Source organism: Acanthopagrus latus, chromosome 18 (genome assembly GCF_904848185.1).
Source record: "Acanthopagrus latus isolate v.2019 chromosome 18, fAcaLat1.1, whole genome shotgun sequence".
Lineage (NCBI taxonomy): Eukaryota > Metazoa > Chordata > Actinopteri > Spariformes > Sparidae > Acanthopagrus > Acanthopagrus latus.
In genome coordinates this window covers 11,911,291-11,930,563 of record NC_051056.1, presented here as the reverse complement: position 1 = coordinate 11,930,563, position 19,273 = coordinate 11,911,291, and the positions used below count along the sequence as shown (strand labels likewise).

General features: G+C 39.2%; 1 protein-coding gene across 5 annotated transcripts in view; it reads right to left on the bottom strand.

Moving 5' to 3' along the window:
- si:zfos-2326c3.2 (misshapen-like kinase 1) overlaps positions 1 to 19,273 on the bottom strand; it is a 69,442-nt gene that overhangs the window by 35,879 nt on the left and 14,290 nt on the right. For all 5 annotated transcript variants that reach the window (XM_037076582.1, XM_037076586.1, XM_037076584.1 and 2 more), the window contains 11 exons: positions 17,484 to 17,609; positions 17,180 to 17,290; positions 14,842 to 14,932; positions 14,528 to 14,658; positions 12,431 to 12,485; positions 12,200 to 12,278; positions 10,598 to 10,770; positions 6,119 to 6,191; positions 5,498 to 5,621; positions 5,051 to 5,167; positions 3,963 to 4,097 (listed from right to left, as the gene is read on the bottom strand). In XM_037076582.1, the coding sequence (XP_036932477.1) occupies positions 3,963 to 4,097; positions 5,051 to 5,167; positions 5,498 to 5,621; positions 6,119 to 6,191; positions 10,598 to 10,770; positions 12,200 to 12,278; positions 12,431 to 12,485; positions 14,528 to 14,658; positions 14,842 to 14,932; positions 17,180 to 17,290; positions 17,484 to 17,609 (1,215 nt within the window). The remainder of the gene's footprint in view (positions 1 to 3,962; positions 4,098 to 5,050; positions 5,168 to 5,497; positions 5,622 to 6,118; positions 6,192 to 10,597; positions 10,771 to 12,199; positions 12,279 to 12,430; positions 12,486 to 14,527; positions 14,659 to 14,841; positions 14,933 to 17,179; positions 17,291 to 17,483; positions 17,610 to 19,273) is intronic.

The window sequence follows — 19,273 nt, the reverse complement described above, 5'->3', positions numbered from 1 at the left end:
ATATGTTCCATGATGTCTATTTTGTTTTGTTTAACTCTAACAACTACATTTTACCTCACTGCAAAATCCAAAATCATCTTGTTCCACAATACTGTATTTGTGTACGGTCCGCATTAGAGTAGTAATACACTGTCATCACACACACACAAACGCACACACGGAGGCTAACTTTAATTAGGGTATACTTCGGTCCTGAGCAGAATTCTGAGAGGTGGGAACTGAAATATTCAGAGTGTGCAAGATGGCACGGAGCTTTTAGCCAACGCCCCCAAATCTAAATATTTCATTATGACCTCTTTTTTGAGTTTATCCTGGAAAAATCCTTGCATGTCCAGATAGTCCAACCTGGATACTTTTACATCAACAATGTTTGATCAAATCAACTAGATTTACATATTTGCAGTGGTAGCACTGCTGCCTTTAAATTGTGTTTACTCGGCCTGGATCTGAAGGGTCACATTCAGTAGAGCTCAAGCTCAAGCGGCAGCTTAACTGGAAGTTTGTACATTCGATAACAAAGTCGAGTGTCCTTTGATATAAAATCCAAGGTGAGCATCCACAAAGTTTTCAATCTAGTCTTAAGAACGACAGTACAGACATCAGCTACCTGTCAGTGCAGGCTGAGTACAGAGACCAAACAGGAGTTGTTCTACAAGCCACTGACTGCATGTCAGCTAGGTAAGAAGCAAACGAGCAGTAATGATCAAACATGCACTGAAACCCCTTTTGCAGCCGGAAAGTACAAAGTATCTTTGGGAAGTGTGTATGTGTGCGACATCCTTATGATAAAATAAGTAACTTTAGTAGGTACGGCTGTGCTTTGCAAACACAAGATATTAACATGCTCACAGTGTCCATTTTAAAATGCTTATGTGCACAAGGTTTATTGTTTACTGTATTCACCATGTTAGCCATGTTATGCACATTAGCATATTACCTTTATATTTTTGCCCATGTGTGTTTGTTGGTTGGTTTGTCAGCAGGTTTACACAAAAACTACTTTATTTTTCCAGATTTCCATTAACATTAGATTCAGACATCTTTGTTAATTTCTCAGGGATAATGCATGGATCTTGATGACAAAAGTCAGGTGCATTTTGGTAGGTGGTATCTTTGAGTGAGTCCAATTTGATGCAGATCCTGATAAAAATCCAGACCGAGCAGCTTTAAATAAATGTCATTATATTGGATCAGGCTTGTTTGAATTAAAGGGGGCTGTTGGGCCTAGGTGGAGGTATACGCTCTACTGAGCGCCACTGCAGTTCCATAATAAAGAAGCACCAGCCTTTGTGCATTTGCTACAGTCAGTCAATGTTGGATAGTTTTACCACCACACAGATGCGAACTGTTGCCTGTTCATAGTAGTGGCACCTTTAAAATGCTAGATCCAGTACTATGACAAATAGCAGCTCAGGTGACAAGTCACATCTATTTTCTATACCCATCTCGATCAGGGTGGCAGGGTCAGGACTGTATCCCAGCGTGCACTGAGCCAAGGAAGACCACACACACAGCTGTATGGTTGCAGCCTTGATCATTCGCTTTCCCTGCGCAGTGTGACGACTCAAACCCTACACCTGGATATACGCTATGTGAAACTTGCCTAATCAATCAGTATGTGAAATGATTGCACACAAGTTCTTCATCTGACAAAATACAAGACATGACATCACACAGTCACTGAACCTGTCACATAATCAAATGCAGATGCATTAAAACTTAATGGAGCATCAGATAGACCCATTAAGCATGCTGAACTGAATGACTTAGAGGCAATCTATGTAATCAGAATCTAATACATACAGATAGCTCTCTGCCATACACACATAAGCACACCAAACACACATATAATATAACTAGACAGATATTAATAGCGTTGAAATACAGTGTCTTCTACATGAAGAATTCGCAGTGGTGAACCTGCTCCTCAATGTTAATAATCGCTTATTGAAACTCACTGGTGTGTGGGATGAATTCATTAAGAATGTGCTGAAATTAATGGCTGAAAATTGAGTCTGAAAGTAAAAAGAGCTATGTGTCTTTGTTTAAAAATGACTGGAATAGGCAGAGGCACTTGAGACACAGTGCGCATGCACACACACACACACACACAGTGGGCACACAATTGGTGCTTTGCAATGGTTCTTCACAGCGAAGGTGATTTTTAATTTCTCACAGATTTGTGTGATGTCATAAATGAAGTTTTAACAGGCTGAAGAGTCTTTTTTAAGACCTTCAGACAGGAATTTGCATAACAAGCAAAACAAAGGATTTCCAAAATTTATTCAATCTCCACCTAATTTACAAGATCGTTTTAAAGTGCCATAGCCTGTAATTTCTTCTATACAGTATATGAACCTCTTCTTTTATATAAATTGTATTCCTCAAACTTTGATTTAACTTGCACCTGCATACCGAAAGTCCTGTTTAATGTAAAATGTATTAAAAATGAGAAGAGGGCAACTGTTTTTTGGATTATGATGAAATTAAAGTTAATGTAAATGTGTACAATAGGTCACTCTCCGTCTCATAAAGTTCCGTGTCTTTCCCACTTCATAATTATAAAAATTACAGCTCTGCTCTTAAAAACTTTTGGCCCGTCACTTCAAGGAGCGGATGTTTTTCTCACCTGGGTGACAAAGGCTGACAGGTGCAACCACTACATCAGCGCAGCGTGCATCAAACACACCTCGAGCTTACAGAGCTTCTGAGGGAAACATGTTCATGTGTTAACTCGCTGCGGCACCAAATATTCAGGCAGCCCAACATACACACATCCGAGTGTTTTACATGACACAAGGAATTCCCTCTGACAGGTAACATGGGTTGTTGGTGAACATACACATTATGTTACTCTAGCCTTACATTAACTATACATCCCAAGAAATCTAGACTTGAGAGTGTTTTATTCTTTAGTATCCAAGCTGTCTAGCTGAGACAAGTGGCACAAAAGTCACATTATAAAACATCATACAGGCTTCCCATCATTCATTCTTTTTCATGTCAGCGCTTATCAAGTGTTTTAATGGCAAGTCTACTTCTACTTCTTCTTCCTTTACCCACAATGCAACTTGAGTCTCTGAGTGACTTCACTGGAGTCAATTAACCAGACTACATGCAGCACCGTCTGGAGCCACAAAAAGGTTCATTCTATTTTTCATTTTTTACATGATGAAGACCTATGTTGGTCACAACAAATTGGCAATTTTAAATACAAACACACAAGATGGAATGAGCAGAGAGGATTCCAAAGATCACCGGTATGTGATCACCATAAAGACCCAGTTGCACTTCCTCTCTGCTGTCTTCACAATCAGACCATTGTCAAAAAAAATTACAAAGAAGGAACCCTGATACCTTAAAGCTGAAATGACTGTTATGGTATCAAACCTGAAACGTGTTTTGATGAAAAAGTTCTGACAAACCAAAAGTACATCTTCTGATCAGCACCAATCAGCAGACAGACACAGACAGAGACTAACTGATGAATATAGTGGTGAATTAAGCAGCCTGAAGAGAAATTTTAAATTATCTAAAAGGCTGCTGAATATGGGACAGAGCTAAAAGCAGGGTGACTAAATTTGTCAGTTGGCCTGACACATGACTCCAAATAAATGTTAATGTGGCTCCATTTCTCCTTGATGTATAAATCGTTAACTTGCTACACTCTATCCAAGTGGAAGAAAAAACATCTTTTTCTGAGCAAGCACTGGTTTTAGACATGATAATGTCCATCAGACACTGTGTAATTAGTTATGCTTGGCAATTTGTTTGATATTGACATTATGTTAGGCATGCTGTCATTTGATCAACAATTAGAAGTATCTTCATGAACTGAATTATAGAACAACTGGAGATTTTGACTTGTCATGGTTAATGGAAAAATGTCAGGGCTCAATAATCAATGAGAGCACCACAGATTCATTTCTAGAGTTAGGTACCAAACTAAAAGTTAATTTTACCTGTTTCCTCTCAGTCCTCCTGTTTCTCTCATCCACAAAAACTCTGTTGTCATGGAGATCAGACTCCTCCCCAAGCAAGATCTCTTGAAGCTCTGCCCACTGAAAGGCGCAGTCTGTCAGCTGCCGTCTCTGTTGCTGGAAACAGCACATACAAAGTGATGCTAATCACAACAGCATAAACAAACAATTAGAAGGCAGCTTCAAAACTATAGGGGGCAGCATAACCAGAATTTAAACTACTATGAGACTATCGCCTTTTTTCAGCATGGGCTAGGCTAGCAGTAGGGGTGGGACGATAAACACATAAATTCGTCGACATGAATAATTTGCGTTGACGCGTCGTCCCAAACAGCAAGTGGTAGTACCCGCGGAGGCACGTCATGATGATGATGTCGGTGTGTTTCCAAGGTGTCCCCCCTGTAAATCTAAACCTGCGGTCTGTTTATAATGTGTAGTGATTGAGAACCCGGCCCCCTAAACATCCTGGAAAGTGAAAGGGTTACGTTTTTCGCGCTAAATTACATTGTTACATAATCGCCATCAGTAAACAGGTCACTGTGTGACTCTGTCACTTGCGGGGACGGAGGCTGTTTTCTGGGGGAAAGTTCGCTGACGTCTCGGTCGGGAGGGCTGACCATCGCGTTGATTTATTTCAACACAACCACTTGAGTGATTTAAAGGTTTTTGCGGGTGACAGAAGCTATTTTTCGAGCAGAAATGTGATGCAGAGTCGGGAGGACAGACGCTGCTCCGCCTTCGCCTCCGCCTCCGCCTCCGCCTCCGCCCGTATAACCTGCCGTGAAACTACAGTTCTTGGATCATCAAAACAACACATATATTCAAAGTTTCCATGGTAAAAGATGCCGTTACAGCAGTTAAGGTGGGCAGAGCGAAGATTTGACTCAGCAGGTAAAAGGTGACACTCAAGTGCTTTCTTGTTAAGATGGACTTAAAAAAACCTGGAGGATTTCAGCTAATCCTCTTCCGAAATGTTTTATTCACAGCAACACTCTCACCTACGTACCGACCTATAAACCTGACCTCTGCTGCCCAAACACAGAGCTGAAATGTGTTTATGCAGCACTTACGTCTTCTAACTTCTGCCGCTGCTCATGTTGCTGTTGGATCCTCTTCTGTCTGTCAGCCAGTAGCTGCTGCTTGTATCGTTCCTGCTCTGCCAACTGCTGCCGGTGCAGCTGTAATGCCTGGACATGAATAATCACATGATCATTGTTCAAATAAAATTACTTTTCTCTAGACTCTGCATTAGCAAAACCCAAACTTATTTTCCAACTTGAGGACTTTTCCTATTTTCAATTGCAATGCCTTTGTATGATAAAAGGCTAAATTAATTCAATACAATCAATTAACCTGACTTTAACTATTACATTTATTTCTACTATTACTACCACTCATAATCAGGGCTTCAGCTAACAACTATCATCATCATTATCATTACTAATCTTGATTTAATTTGATTACTGCAGTATGAGTGCATGAATGTATAGAAGGCTGCATATGAAGCTGAAACCTACCTGTTGTCGTTGTTGAGCCCCACTTCCTGCGTGGCCGCCCTCCCTGCCCCCTTCGTGATCTTCAGTCTGTAAACGTAGAAACTCCCGTCTCAACGTCCACTCGCCAGGAACATTCACGATGGAGCTAAGAGACAGAGAGAAGGAGGACGGCAGTGTAAGTGATAATAACTGTTATCTGTATGTAATGTACTTGACATCCCATGAGATGGTTATGGGCACAGTTACACACATTCACACACTTAAAGCTCATCTGCGGAGAAAGTGCTCAGTTCTTAGTGCCATCTGCTGCTCTGACGTCCAGGGATAGCAACAGTGAGGTTAGTGCATCTGTTATTAGACATGCAAACACACACATGCCCTGTGGTGACTCATTAACTATGTAGTGTATGTGAGCACAAGGAGGGTTCATAATGACAGAGTGTTAATCTACAGATAATGAACACTAATGGTGGCAATACAAATCTTTGAGCCATTGTTTGCATGTTTACATTGATTCATTCACCGTGTCTGCTGCTGTGAGTCTACACTGTTTCTCTTCTGCAGAAGTGCGCAGTGTTTCACTACACACCATGTGATCAATTCCTCCAACAATATGCATGCATACTATGAAAAGGCGTTTACCTTGGTTCTCCTTCCTCCTCTGTCACCTCATCCTCGTCTTCTTCACTGCCGCTGTATTCATACTCTGGACCCTCTGAGAGACAAAGAGGCAAAAGTAGTCATACATTTGCCTCATATGAGGTGATTAAAAGTGAAGTCCGATATAACAAATCTGTAAAATATGCTGTTACATATCTTTGTCACAAGCATGTAACTACATTTAAGGTTACATTTAAATTACAAGGATCTACGTAAATGTGATATCAATTTACTGGCACTTTTTTGTTAATTATATCGTTTTGAAGACAAATTGAGATGATGAAAATAATGACCTGTTTTAGCTAGGGCTAGGAGTCATGACTTTAAAATAAATCAAATTTTTAAGGATGTATGGCAATACACAACATATATCTCCATATTATGACCAAATATCTTGAACAATATTACAGAGATGAATACTTGTACTTTCACAAAATATTAAAGCAACATTATGTAATATTTTTATCTTAAAATAACAGTTTCAAAACATTTTGATGGTACAGTGTAACAGGGTGAAAGGTGTCTCAGGCACTCTGCCCCCCATCACTTGTTTCTGCACTGTGTAACTTAAGTTACAAGATAGGATCCCAGTGTTTACCTCAACATACAAGTTTTGAACATGTAACACTGTTATGATGTAATGAGTTTTGTTTGTAGTTAGCACCACAATGGTAGTGTTACACTCAGAAACTGTGGGGGGTGCCAAACTCACAAAATGCCAATTTCTACATAGTGCTTCTTTAACATACTTTTGATAAATGATCATTACTAATGTGAGTATAATAACTAATTGGGTAAAGACAAGTACAATATTGTGGTAAGTTCAGAAAATACATTTCTTTAAAACCAAGTAAACACATATTTCATATCAGGATATGACAATATCAAAAATCTAAGACATTATATAGTCTCATACATATAATAATATAATACTGATATATTGTTCAAGTTGCAGCCCTAAAAGCTGTATCAGAGAGGATATACATGCCAACATGTAACAGTAGACATACACCAGCTGCAGAGCGCTGGTGGAATGAGTCCCACTTCAGGCTAGTGTTCATGTTAACACCAGTCTGAATGTAAACCTACCAGGTTCTCTACTGTAAAATTATGCGTCAGTGTTAGTCAGAAATTAGATACGTTTCTGGGTGGTGCTTGGACTTAAGCCTTCTGATGTGTTTGCATTGGTGTGGGTATTCTCTGGTGCACACCAGTATGTCTCTGGCTTTTTGAACCAGCCACTGTTTCATTAAAAATTCCTCCATGCTTGCTGTCTCCTTCCTTCATCGTCTACTGTGACTACCAATTTTGTCATTATCAAAGCCACACAAAAGTATAGTGTGGGCAAACTTGGGCAACAAGAAAGTAAATGAGAGTCATGTTTAGTTGAAGACATCTGGGACAGAGTTGTTAGACTGTACCAAAGCTTAAGAACTGTAATGCTGAATCATCATTTCTTTCTCTTTGATAAGCACCTCCTACTCTGAGGCCCACGACACATGAGAATTTGTGTTTTTCTCTGCTTATACACACTAATGTTATGGACATACCATCTCGGTCTCATTGTTTTGGAATGTATATTAGACCATGCACCTAAAATTAGTCAAATAGAATGGCTCACTATAGAACCCATAACAAAAGTTGATGATGCCTGTTCTGGATCATCCATCCAAGTTTCATGGAAATCTGTTGTATAGTTTTTTAAAATTCTGTCGAGCAACCAACCAACCAACCAGTCAGTCAGCCAGCCAACGGATATGGCAAAGGTAATTCATTGATCAGCTGTTAGATATTATAATATATTTATATAATATTTTCCCTATTTTTCAGCCCTTTTAAAGACCAAATAAATATTCGGTCAATTGATAACACAAACAGATTTATCAACAATGAAAACAAATGTCAGCTGTAACCCTTACGGTTTAAATTGTAGGACTTTCTGAGTCTCTGCCTGTCACATGACCACTGCACAAAATGCACTGCACAGCCAAACACTGTTCCAGGGCGCTTATTGTCCACAGGCCAGAAAGATGGGCCAGCCAGCTTAGCATAACAACATTTGGCCGACATATGGTGTGAAAGTAGCTCGGGCTAGCCCGAACATTTACTTGACGGGCCATATGTTGCCATTAACACGCTGAAAGGTAACACAATACAGGTGCGGAAAGAAGGAAGAAGACGGACAAATTCTCCTTCTGCAACGGATGGGAGGAAATCTCTGCTCTGCTGCTGTGATGTCATGCTTGAACATTTTGGCTCCTGTCGCGTCTTCCTGAGCCAAAGCTGCAGGAGAGAGAAGCAATCTGAGGGTTAATGCCTACTTTAGCTCAGCGAGAAGTGGGCCATGTTTTTTTTTGGGGGGGGGAGTGATTCATCTTCCAAAACACAGACCGTCTTTGTCCGAACAACACTCTTGGGTATGCTGAAAATGACACATCCTTTTTGCATCATATCCGGAGCATTTCTTTCTTTTTTTTTATTCAGCAGAGAACTTTTCCTATACACACATTTAGACTACTGGCATTTCATTACTCTGGAGGGGCATGGGGGCATGCATACATACAAACACACACATAGCAAAACTGATCTGACACACTTACATACATGTGCACATGCACACACACACACACACACACACACACACACACACACACACACACACACACACACACACACACACACACACACACACAGGACACATGCAGCAAGTCCACCAGTCATTAGTGTGTTTTTATAAGCTAACAGAAGATTAGAACCAGATGGCCATTCTGTTTCCTCTTTCCTTCCCCTCACTGCTTCTCTCTCTCTCTCTGGTCTGTTCCTTTCTCTCTCTCTCTCTCCATCTCTTTCTCTCTGTTGTTATCACTGTCTCTTTCTGTCTGTCATCCCTCCACACTGCCTGTCTGTCAGTTTCCAAATGAAAATGAATAAACCTAATGGACAATACAAGGACTGAAGTCTGCTTAAATACCAATGTGGGAAAAACAAAAAGAAGCGAGAGTCATAAATTTCTGTCGTCTCTTCTCTTCTTTTCCCCTCCCCTTACTCTTTTTCTCACAGTTTCACTGCACATGAAACGTATCCAGAGTATTATTCTATTATTATTTTTAGAACAGAGGATAAAACTCTCCCACCCCCACTGCCCTCCATATTCCAAATTTGCCTCTTGCTTATTTGTCTCTCCAGCCCTCATCCTCTTTCTCTCTGCTTCCCCCTTCTCCATTTCTGTGTCTGTCTGTTGTGTGAAACATCGTCCCTGAACTGAACTGAACTGAACACCATCAAGAGGGAAAGGTCAACTGTGTACAACCATTTGGCCCGACCCAACACTCTTCCTCTCTGGCTCTCTCCTTCATTTCAGTCTGACCGTCTCACTGTCGCCCTTCCTCACTGTTCTCCATAGTCAGCTCAATTAAAATATCTGGCTTGGCTGGTACTATTCAAATTCAATTTCAAAAGCTTTATTGGCTTCGGAAGCCTGCTGCCGTGTACGAACTGCATTATAAGTAGAATAATCATACACCAACTGTTCATCTTTTCCTGAAAGTGAAAATACAGTAAAGTGTGATAAATGTAAAAGAGATTTGTGAAAATGTGTGTAAATTGTGAAGAACACCAGCAACCTAATGAAACATTTCTATAAACAGCATGCTATTAATGAGCAGTAATACAGTGTTATTTCACAGCCTGAGTGAACCAGCTGCTGTGCCATCAGTGCAGCCGGTGCGCTCTTACTTTTAAAGTGTGCTGATATTTTTTTCCACTTTAAGTGGCCTAAAACCCACCTAATGCAATTGATTTTTGAACCATAATGGAAAATGTATTCTACAAAGTGGCCTATTTGTAAATCTTTCTGAAATTCCATTAATTACTCAAAGAGTTGATGAGAATCAACTGTGAAAAACCTAAATAATTCAGGCAATAAAAGACAGAGAAGACAGAGAGCTAAGACGTGTTAAATCCTTTCAAGTTATCTGTTCTTTTGCTTTCTCTGTATTTTTTTATGGGTCAAACCGTAACATTTCTGCATTTAAATGTCTAGTGAAGACTAGACCTGTGTTATTTATTTTGTTGAGTTGTGTCCTTATAGTACATTTTCCCCAGTGTTTCAAACCATTGTAATTCTATTAAAGGTAACTTTCAATTGGGCGTCTGCTGTCAGACACTTTAAAAAATAACCCTTACATTTTGTGAACACTTCTATCTGAGTGATGTCAGATATTTTCATCTGTAATGGTTTTATAACGATACAACGACTCCTATGATCCCACACTACTTCACAACATCCTCAAACTAATTGTTTTGTTTCGATGGTCCTAATGAAACAAAATCAGCAGCTATAAGAGCAGAATGCATTCGTCCATCTACTGTATCTTTAGTCCATCCATCCATCTCTCCTTAATATCTTTATCTCTCCATTCATCTTTGCTTGGTATATCTACTGCATACATTTCCACCCACCTTTTTCTCTCTTCTTCCTGGTTCTATCTAGGTGATCTTTAAGCATGATGCGAACTTGTCTCTCGTTAGCCAGATCTTTGATGAAAGCGTGTCTCAGCAGGGCGTCCGTGGCTGGCCGATGCAGGTGATTCTTGACCAGACAACGGTCGACGAACGAGAGGAAACGCTTTGACCTTTGAAAGACAGAACAAGACGGACAAAGGAAGACAGCAGAGAGAAGCAGTTAGCATGAAAACATAATGTACTGTTTACAATGTTATCTTTTGAGAACTCAAATGAAATACTGAATGTTTTTAATCAATTCAGGTATAGGAATGTGAATTCTGATCCAGAGGGCTACAATGTAAAAAAGGGGTATTGACTCATCAAATGTTTTTATTTCTATATATGATTTACTATTTATTACTGTGGGACAACACAGTCTATAAATAAATAAAAATGTGAATTTTCTTCCATTATATTTGCTCAGACTAACTCATCTTCAGCCAAACTTGAAAAGTTACAGAGCTCAGAACCTAAATGTGATGTTTATGTCTGTTATGTTTCAACATCCAATTGGTTCTGTTTCAAGGAGCGTACAGCTCTGTCTAACAAAACCCAACATCCCATCATATCGTTAACAATTGGGTTTTAAATGTCTAAATAATTACAGTTCTGCTTCATGACATAACTTTTCAAGAGACAATGGTGATACACTTAAGAATAAATGTTTTTTCACAACCCTATTTAGGTAAAGGTATGATCACAAGCCTCCATTTGAGGCCATTTCATTGACTAAAGTTGTCCTTACGAGAGAGAACATTTCATGCAATGTTGAAACATCTTTTTTTCTTAAAAAAAAATCAAAATGCCCTCAAAATCACATTTACAACATTTCCAGCAATGAAATGCAACAGACCACGAAACAAACATTTTTAAATCAATGAAAGCCTCCATAATATCACAACATCATTAAAACATTTAAAAACTCACCTAGAGAAAGTAAACTAGTAATCACTTGTTGAAGTATTACCAAGGAAAACGACAACATGAATGATACGTGTCTACAGGAACCCTCCTAAAATAGTTGAGTTGTTGTCTCACAGAGAATAGGAGGAGGAATGTGTTGCTTTTGAGTTTTTTGTTGTGCTTGACGCCCTTGGGAGGCCCTGAGGTAAAAAGACTGGAAAGCACAGCACATCCCAGACTGTAGGAGCTATTAAAAGCTGTCCTATGAACTAGCATTTCTGATGACATTAATAGTGAATGAACGACAGCACGAGTTCAACCGCCAGTTCAATCTCAAGAGTTTATCCATTATAGATGGAGGAGAAGGAAACAGGATGACAGGAGGGGAGGAGAGTAGGCAATTTTTAATGAATATTAAACATGCCAGCAGCAGCATATTTACATAATGTTTATGTCCATTTTCATAAAGTTTATCTTGTTGCCTGCTCATAATACCAATGCTTTCAGGATTTCTTTAGCCTGATTTTCTGGTGCATGAAACCCACATCAAAGACCACTTTCAAGCCCAGTTTTCAGACGAGAAAACCTAAACACTGCCCTCTGCATCCTGTTGTGTGTGTAAATATATGTGTGTGAGTGTGTTCACAGGCTTACCATTTCTTTGATTTAAGTTTGGGTGGAGGGTTTCGCGGAATCAAAAACAGGGCTCTCATGGGGTGCATGTCACACAGAGCTACAAACAAGGATAGAGAGTTGAAGAGGGGAAGAGACGGAGAGAGGAACAAATGGGAACAGGAACAACAATTAGAGTGGAAATATACATGGTGACAAAACAGACTCTTCAATGACCAATAAACAATGTGTGCATGCGTATTTCTAACGTACGAGGGGCTCCTTCAGCCATCTCTAGAGCAGTGATGCCCAAAGACCAGAGGTCACTCTGAAAACAAGAGAGAAAGACAGGAAAAAGTTAAGACGGTTGCAGACGCACAAAGCTTAGCTCGAGTTTGGCTCATTTCCTGTAAACCCTGGATGTCCTCTTTCTATTCAAACAGTAGATCAGTGTTAGAGAATAGATCCAGGAGTTACACTTAAGAGTTACAGTTTCCAAGATGTCAAGCCAATCTTCAGGCATTCTATAAAAGAATCAAAGGATCCACAGTGGGTTCCTTTCTATTGTGTGCTGGATTTTTAAAGTCACTGTCTGATACCTCCATAAAAATTAGCTGAGATTCATTTTGAGGACGTTTCTGTGAACTATCATACATCTGATCAGGAAGACTGAGTGGGCAGATTTTTGGCGAAAAAAAAAAAAAAAAGAGTTTTACGGCTTGCTTGAAAGATTTTCTGTCAGTAATGAAATTCTGTTCTGAAAAATAATGAAAACTCTTCTGCTGAATACAAGATGATGGAGGCAGTCATACATCTTGAGTGAACCAGATAGCTATCACATATTAAAAACAACCTTAAGCAAGTAATTGCATCCAAGAAACATTTTCAGACGGACTGAACTTCAAATACTGTTGATGTAATATTTATACCACCCCCATGTAAATGTAGGCTTATACAGTAAAGTCAGCTGAAGTTACACTAAAATCAGTTGTCACTCCCTATGTTTTACTAAAGCAACAAAACGAAAATGGCTCCAGTGACTTTAACACACATAATCATACAGAATGTGCACCAAACTGCTGAACTGATTATGTATCCATGATCAGTACAAACACTGACTGACATCTATAGTTGTAACTGGCCTGTGGGGTAAACTTTTCTCTCTGTGACTAAACTGATAAAGTGCATATATTAGTTAACCAGCACATAGCCTGGGAAAACCAAAAGGGATTACAGTCAGATTTGTGGTCAGACCAATGGAGACACATACATGTGGCTAACAACTTGCCTACACAAGAGACGTCACAGCCCTGATTTTCAGTCGTCAAGCTAATCATATCATAATCGTAGGTCAGCCAGACAGCTTTAATCAGTACAGCTGTCTACACAGTGTTGTGGCCGTCTCACTGTTGAAGCCTGTCCAGCATTTGCAGGTGGCCTTCAACACCTCCACAGGACACATGAAACACATTTTTTCATTCTAGGTGCTGTTGATAATGATGATCGACACACATGTTGTGTGTTAACCTTGACTTTCGATAAATTCCAAGTGAACTGGTTCCCCCCTCGTCAAATTTCTTCGGCCAGTTTGTGGCTCTAGGACGTTCAATGGCTTGTATTTTGCTTGTGCCAGAGTCTTGTAACTACCTTACTGTACCAGTAAACAAAGTGTATTAAGTAACATTTGAATTGATGCACCTTAGTTAGTTCTGTCCAACTGAGGTGATTACATTTCATCCCAATCTCTGCTGCTGTTGTATGTGGCTTATTAATCGCTAATAAATATCACATTTTATATTTTGTAGTTTTTACTTTCCTACAAAATCACATATCACCTACAGTACAACAGCTCATACTAAGGGACAAGAACTTCCACAGTACAACAGAATGTTTGATTTCTTTTTGGATACCTCATGTATACTTTTGGAAAAAGGATAAGATCGGCCATGTATGGATTAAAACTGGCAAAATCAGAACTAAATAAAAAAAATTATATATATATATATATGGCTCAATACATAAAATGGAAAACAGTACACAAATAAATATGTAAATAAGTAAATACATTTAAAAATGGATACATACAATGGAAAATTAAATGGGAAAGGAAATAAAAAAATAAATTAATACAAAGGTAAATTAAATTATTTATTTTTGGTGCATTTAATGTCACTTTAATCTATTTATATTTATATATTTCTTTCTTTTTTTCTTTTTTGAATTTTGGCAGGTTCACTCATCCATAGATTTGTTGCTGAGAGCTATCCTTATTCTTTTTATTATTTTGGCAATGTATCAGAATCTTCAAAGGAAGCTTCAAATCTTCAAAAATGTGACAGGAAACACAAATATCTCTATGTCAATAAGTACCCTGTAGTCATATGTGGCCTCGGGGTTCTCGTCACAGGCGATGACCTCTGGAGCCATCCAATAGGGAGTGCCGATGAAGGTGTTCCTTCGACCAATCGTCTTATCCAGCTGTGCTGACACTCCAAAGTCAACTGAGAAAAAAAAAGTAGGGCAATTTCACAGCTGAATACAAACACAATTGCTGTCTCTTGACATGGTGCTCCTGTGGTTGTGTGATTTATGTATGTATGTATGTATGACTGTGTGATTGTTCAACAGTTTCGCCGGGAGCTATGTGGATGAAAAACCGCAGTGCATGTGTCGATGTGTCATACCCAGTTTGACTTCAGCATTCTCTGTGAGCAAAACATTTTGTCCTTTAATGTCTCTGTGAATCACATGATGGGAGTGAAGATGGGAAAGACCCTGGAAGACATACACACAAACATAAATACAAATATACACAGTCAGATGACCTATATTACCACAGACATGAAGTCACAAACACTCATTTCAAAAGAGCCATAGCATCATGTGTTTATGCAGGATGAATTCAGAATATTGAGTAGATATTATTTTAAGGTTGTTGCACCGCTTTTCTCTTACAAGTAAATTCTAACAGCCTTGCTTTTGGTGGCAGAGTGGCCTAGTGACACAAGTGATCAGTGGCACAGTTTTGTGTGTGTGTGTGTGCGTGTGTGTGTGTGTGTGTGTGTGTTTGTACTCTCACTTCTTCAAAGGAGGTTAAATAAACAGAGGAAGTGAGTCTTATTTCAGACAATGACTTCACCATGCTATGCTCGGTGTCTATGTGTGTGTTTGTGTGTGCATGCTGTGGTGTTGAAACAATGGGGAGACAGCATGGCTGACAGCAGCAGGGAAAACACTGGCGACAGTCCAGAGTCCTTTGTCTGTTAAGTTTGTAACTCCTGAAAAAAAATCATCTCACTTTCATTTTGTCTTCGATAACGTCAGTGTCAAGGACAGATATGTTGGAAGTGACTACGTGTGTGTGTGTGTGTGTGTATGTATGTGTACAGAAGGTCTGCTACCCAAGCCACAAACACTGGTGCAGTGAGCAGTGCAAACATCCCGGAGTCTTTCTCAGGACCTTCTGATCTCTTATAATGATAACCATAACATCTTACAGACATTTGTTCTACGCTGGTTTTCAAAGTATGTAAATAAAATAAATCAATTATCCCCTAGAGCCATAAGGGGAAAAGATGATCCCTGAACATAAAGAAGTATCAGTGTCAGTTTGGCTTCTTCACTGTTGATCTGGCAGAGAATCCAACACTAAATGTAGCATCATGTTTCTTAAACAACAGCAGCAACTCATACAGCCTTTAGTTTGCATCCACACACACAAATTACTACCTCTGTTCTTACCAGCACTAAAAAGGGCCTCTGCCATAACAACACCTCACAAACACAGTTCACCCGGAATTCTTTGTGTATGTTTTTTCTGTGTGTTTGAAGATTGAGGGCTCAGCAGCACAGCCACAGCGATTTGTGTCAGTGTGCTCAGGAGGTACAACTTTACATCCTATACATGGAGAACAGGGTTATTCTGAGCGCAAAAGGTTCATTTTCTGCACAGGCAATATTAGGTGTCTGGTAGTTTATTTTTGGTTCTTTAATAAAAAGTCAAAGGTACAAGCTCCTGAATGTAAAACCCAATGAGACAAGCAAACTGAAAGTCTCAAAGTGCATTTCTACCACCTGTTTTTAAGTATATTTTCACTTTAGACAGAAGAAAACCTCAGTGGACCCCCCTGAAAACACCTCAAAATATCTCTAGTGGATGGAAGAAGCTTTAAAGGGTAACTCTACCAATTTTACATATAAAGTGTATTTACAGGTCTGAGGGAGTATGTGAAAAAAGTAGTAAAGCTGCATTGTGGGTAATGCCAGATTTTGAAAAGGAAGAAAATGTGTGGTAAAGTCAATTTCTCTGGTTCTGTTGTATCAATGTTGATCATTTGTTTCTAAACTGTTCATGTTAGACCAACAGCTTTTTATAAACCTCCATTACCCACAATGCAACTGAGACACTGACAGACATTACCGGAAGCACTTTATCAGATGACATGCAGCTTCACCTGCAGCCACTAAAGGTTTTATACTACTTTTTTTCACATATGTAAGTCATATTCCCCAAAACCCGTAAACGCACTTTAATGTAAAATTGGTGGAGCTACCCTTCAATTCACATTGGCACTACAGCTGGATGTAACTTATCTTTGTGGAACCTCAACAAATCCTTCAGCAGCTTAAAACATTTTAATGTTGGGTTGTGGGTCAGTTTTGGATGAATGTGGGAACCATGGTGCAGTGGCTTGTAGCCAATGCCAAAACAAAGCACTTTGCATTTACTACTGCTCTAGTTTGACCTTGTGACTGGATTCTTCTCCATAGCAACAGTACCAAAGGCCCCTATACAAAACTGATGAATAAGATTCTTGTAAACAAAGCTTAAAACACTAAAACTATTATTATCATTATCTTGAACACTAAAAAAGTCTTCTGGGATGAGCCAGCTTTAACCTTTGCCTTTTTGAAACAAGACTCAACAAGTGATTTTGTTGTGTCTACTTCACAGTTTAACAGTGTCTATGAGTGCTGTGGGGAGTAGGGAGTGTCTGTGTTTTATTTTTATGCCAACCTTACCCTGAGCACCTCTCTGCAGATGTAAGCTATCCAGTCCTCCTTCAGACAGTTCCCCTTGGTCTTCTTGACCAAGTCGGTCACAGAGCCGGCTCCACAGTACTCCATCACCAACTGGATGGACAAATTCAGGCACACATTAGCAGTCAAAACAACTATGACCATAAGGTGAATGATCTTGGAGGAGCAAACAAAAAATGATTTCAGAATAACCTAGTAACATAAAGGCAACTTAATAAAAATGAGTCATTCCTTAATTTTCTTTGACTCATAGCAGTAACAAAGACAGATAGCGTGGTTCACTAACCCAGAGTTGGTGGTCCTGTCCAGCAGGACCTTTCTTAATAAAAGCCCCATAATAGGTAGCAATGTTTCTATGGTGGGAATAGCTCTTCAACATGTTGATCTCCAGTTTGATCTCCTCTTCTTCCTCCTAAACAGAACAAAAATACAGCAGAAATCAGACGCCATGTAGAGAGCTACTGAAAGTAGAGGAAAAAAAAGATATGACTCTCTGTTTGGGTAAAGCTTCATTCTATTTCAAGAAACAGTCTAACAGGGCACTATGTAGTTTTTGAAGAATAAAATCAAACTCAGGATAGTAATATTTACAATATTAATGAGGTAATAATATGAAGTCAGAAATATTCATTTTTTCCATAACTGAATAAACAAGGTGTTCTTGGATAAATAAAGTAAAACAGTATAATATTGTATTGTAATTTCAGATTAGTTTGTCTATTCAGTTTATTCAGTCATGAAAACAAAGACAGTTTGTTTATTTAGTTTGTTTAGGTATAAATCAATCTGTAAATTAAGTTTAAATTAAAATGATTTCCCCTGAACTACATAGTGCACCTTTTAAACAAGGCTCACAACAGAGTATTTTACACACCAGACCTACTTGTTAAAACATCTCCTTATCACTTCCAGAGTTCATACAACACAAACACGCTCGCTTCCAGACAGATGGCATCTCCAATCAAACTGTCATGTAACCTCTAGATGACTTTTCACCTGACCACTGGACCTTAATTCAACTACTCCTATTTCCTGAGGTTGGCCAGTGTTGTGAGACGCAAGGACAGATAGAGAAAGCAGAGGAAACAGAGCCCACCAGTTTTTGTTTTCTCACTATAAATCCTGGAAATGACTTGTGAATTCACTGAACCCCTAAATTTATCCTGGACTGGGCAAGAGGTGGAGAAACTGGATGTGGCTGTTAATCAGAAAAGAGGAAACAACAGAGAGCTTCTCCCTGTCACTGACCTCCTTTAAATCTCCACAGGACAGGAGGAGAGAAAATGACAAGGCAGGGTTTGAACCTTCACCTCCATCTGAAACACGAAGCCTCCTGCCTGCGTCTCTCTCTCGCTTTCTCTCTCTCTTGCTCTGTTTGTATGTGTGCTTGACAAGGGAGATAATAGGCGAGCATTTCCTGCTAAAAAGTTTGTCTGTAACACTCACAAGTCCCATCAACAGGAAAGAAACCAGTGTGTATAATCTTGCAACAGACAGATTTGTGGTAAGTAAGAAGAAGCAGTGTGGCCAGTTTGGAATATCCTTTTTTCCGCCACACCACAGAAACTTCACTTAACCTACTTAAACCAGTGTCATTTTGTTCAATTAATCTGCTCTAGTTCTACTCGCACTGCTGCTCTACATCTTTAAACCACAAGCAATATTCAGTAAAACCTCCACTTCTCTCTTGTTTGTCCCTTTGTACACCTCTGAGCAACCTACTTAAACTAAGAGTCAAAGATGTAATCCGTATCCTGTATCTTAGGCCTGCATGATATGGTCATAAATGGATATTGCGATTATTTTGACAGATATTGCGATTCCAATATAATTCATATTTATTATGGATGATCACACAATACATCACAATTTTCATTGACATTGAAAAACTAGTAAAATCATGATGATGTGGCATTTTTTCTGGTCTCTGCAAAATGATTATATTTTATTAGATCTAGAGAACAAGCCTTGTATGCCAGAGCATCTCTGCAGCACCACAACATTTCATTAAAACACTGTTTAGTGACACATTTAACATTATAAAATAATTACACTTCTAGCAATTTGGATATTGCA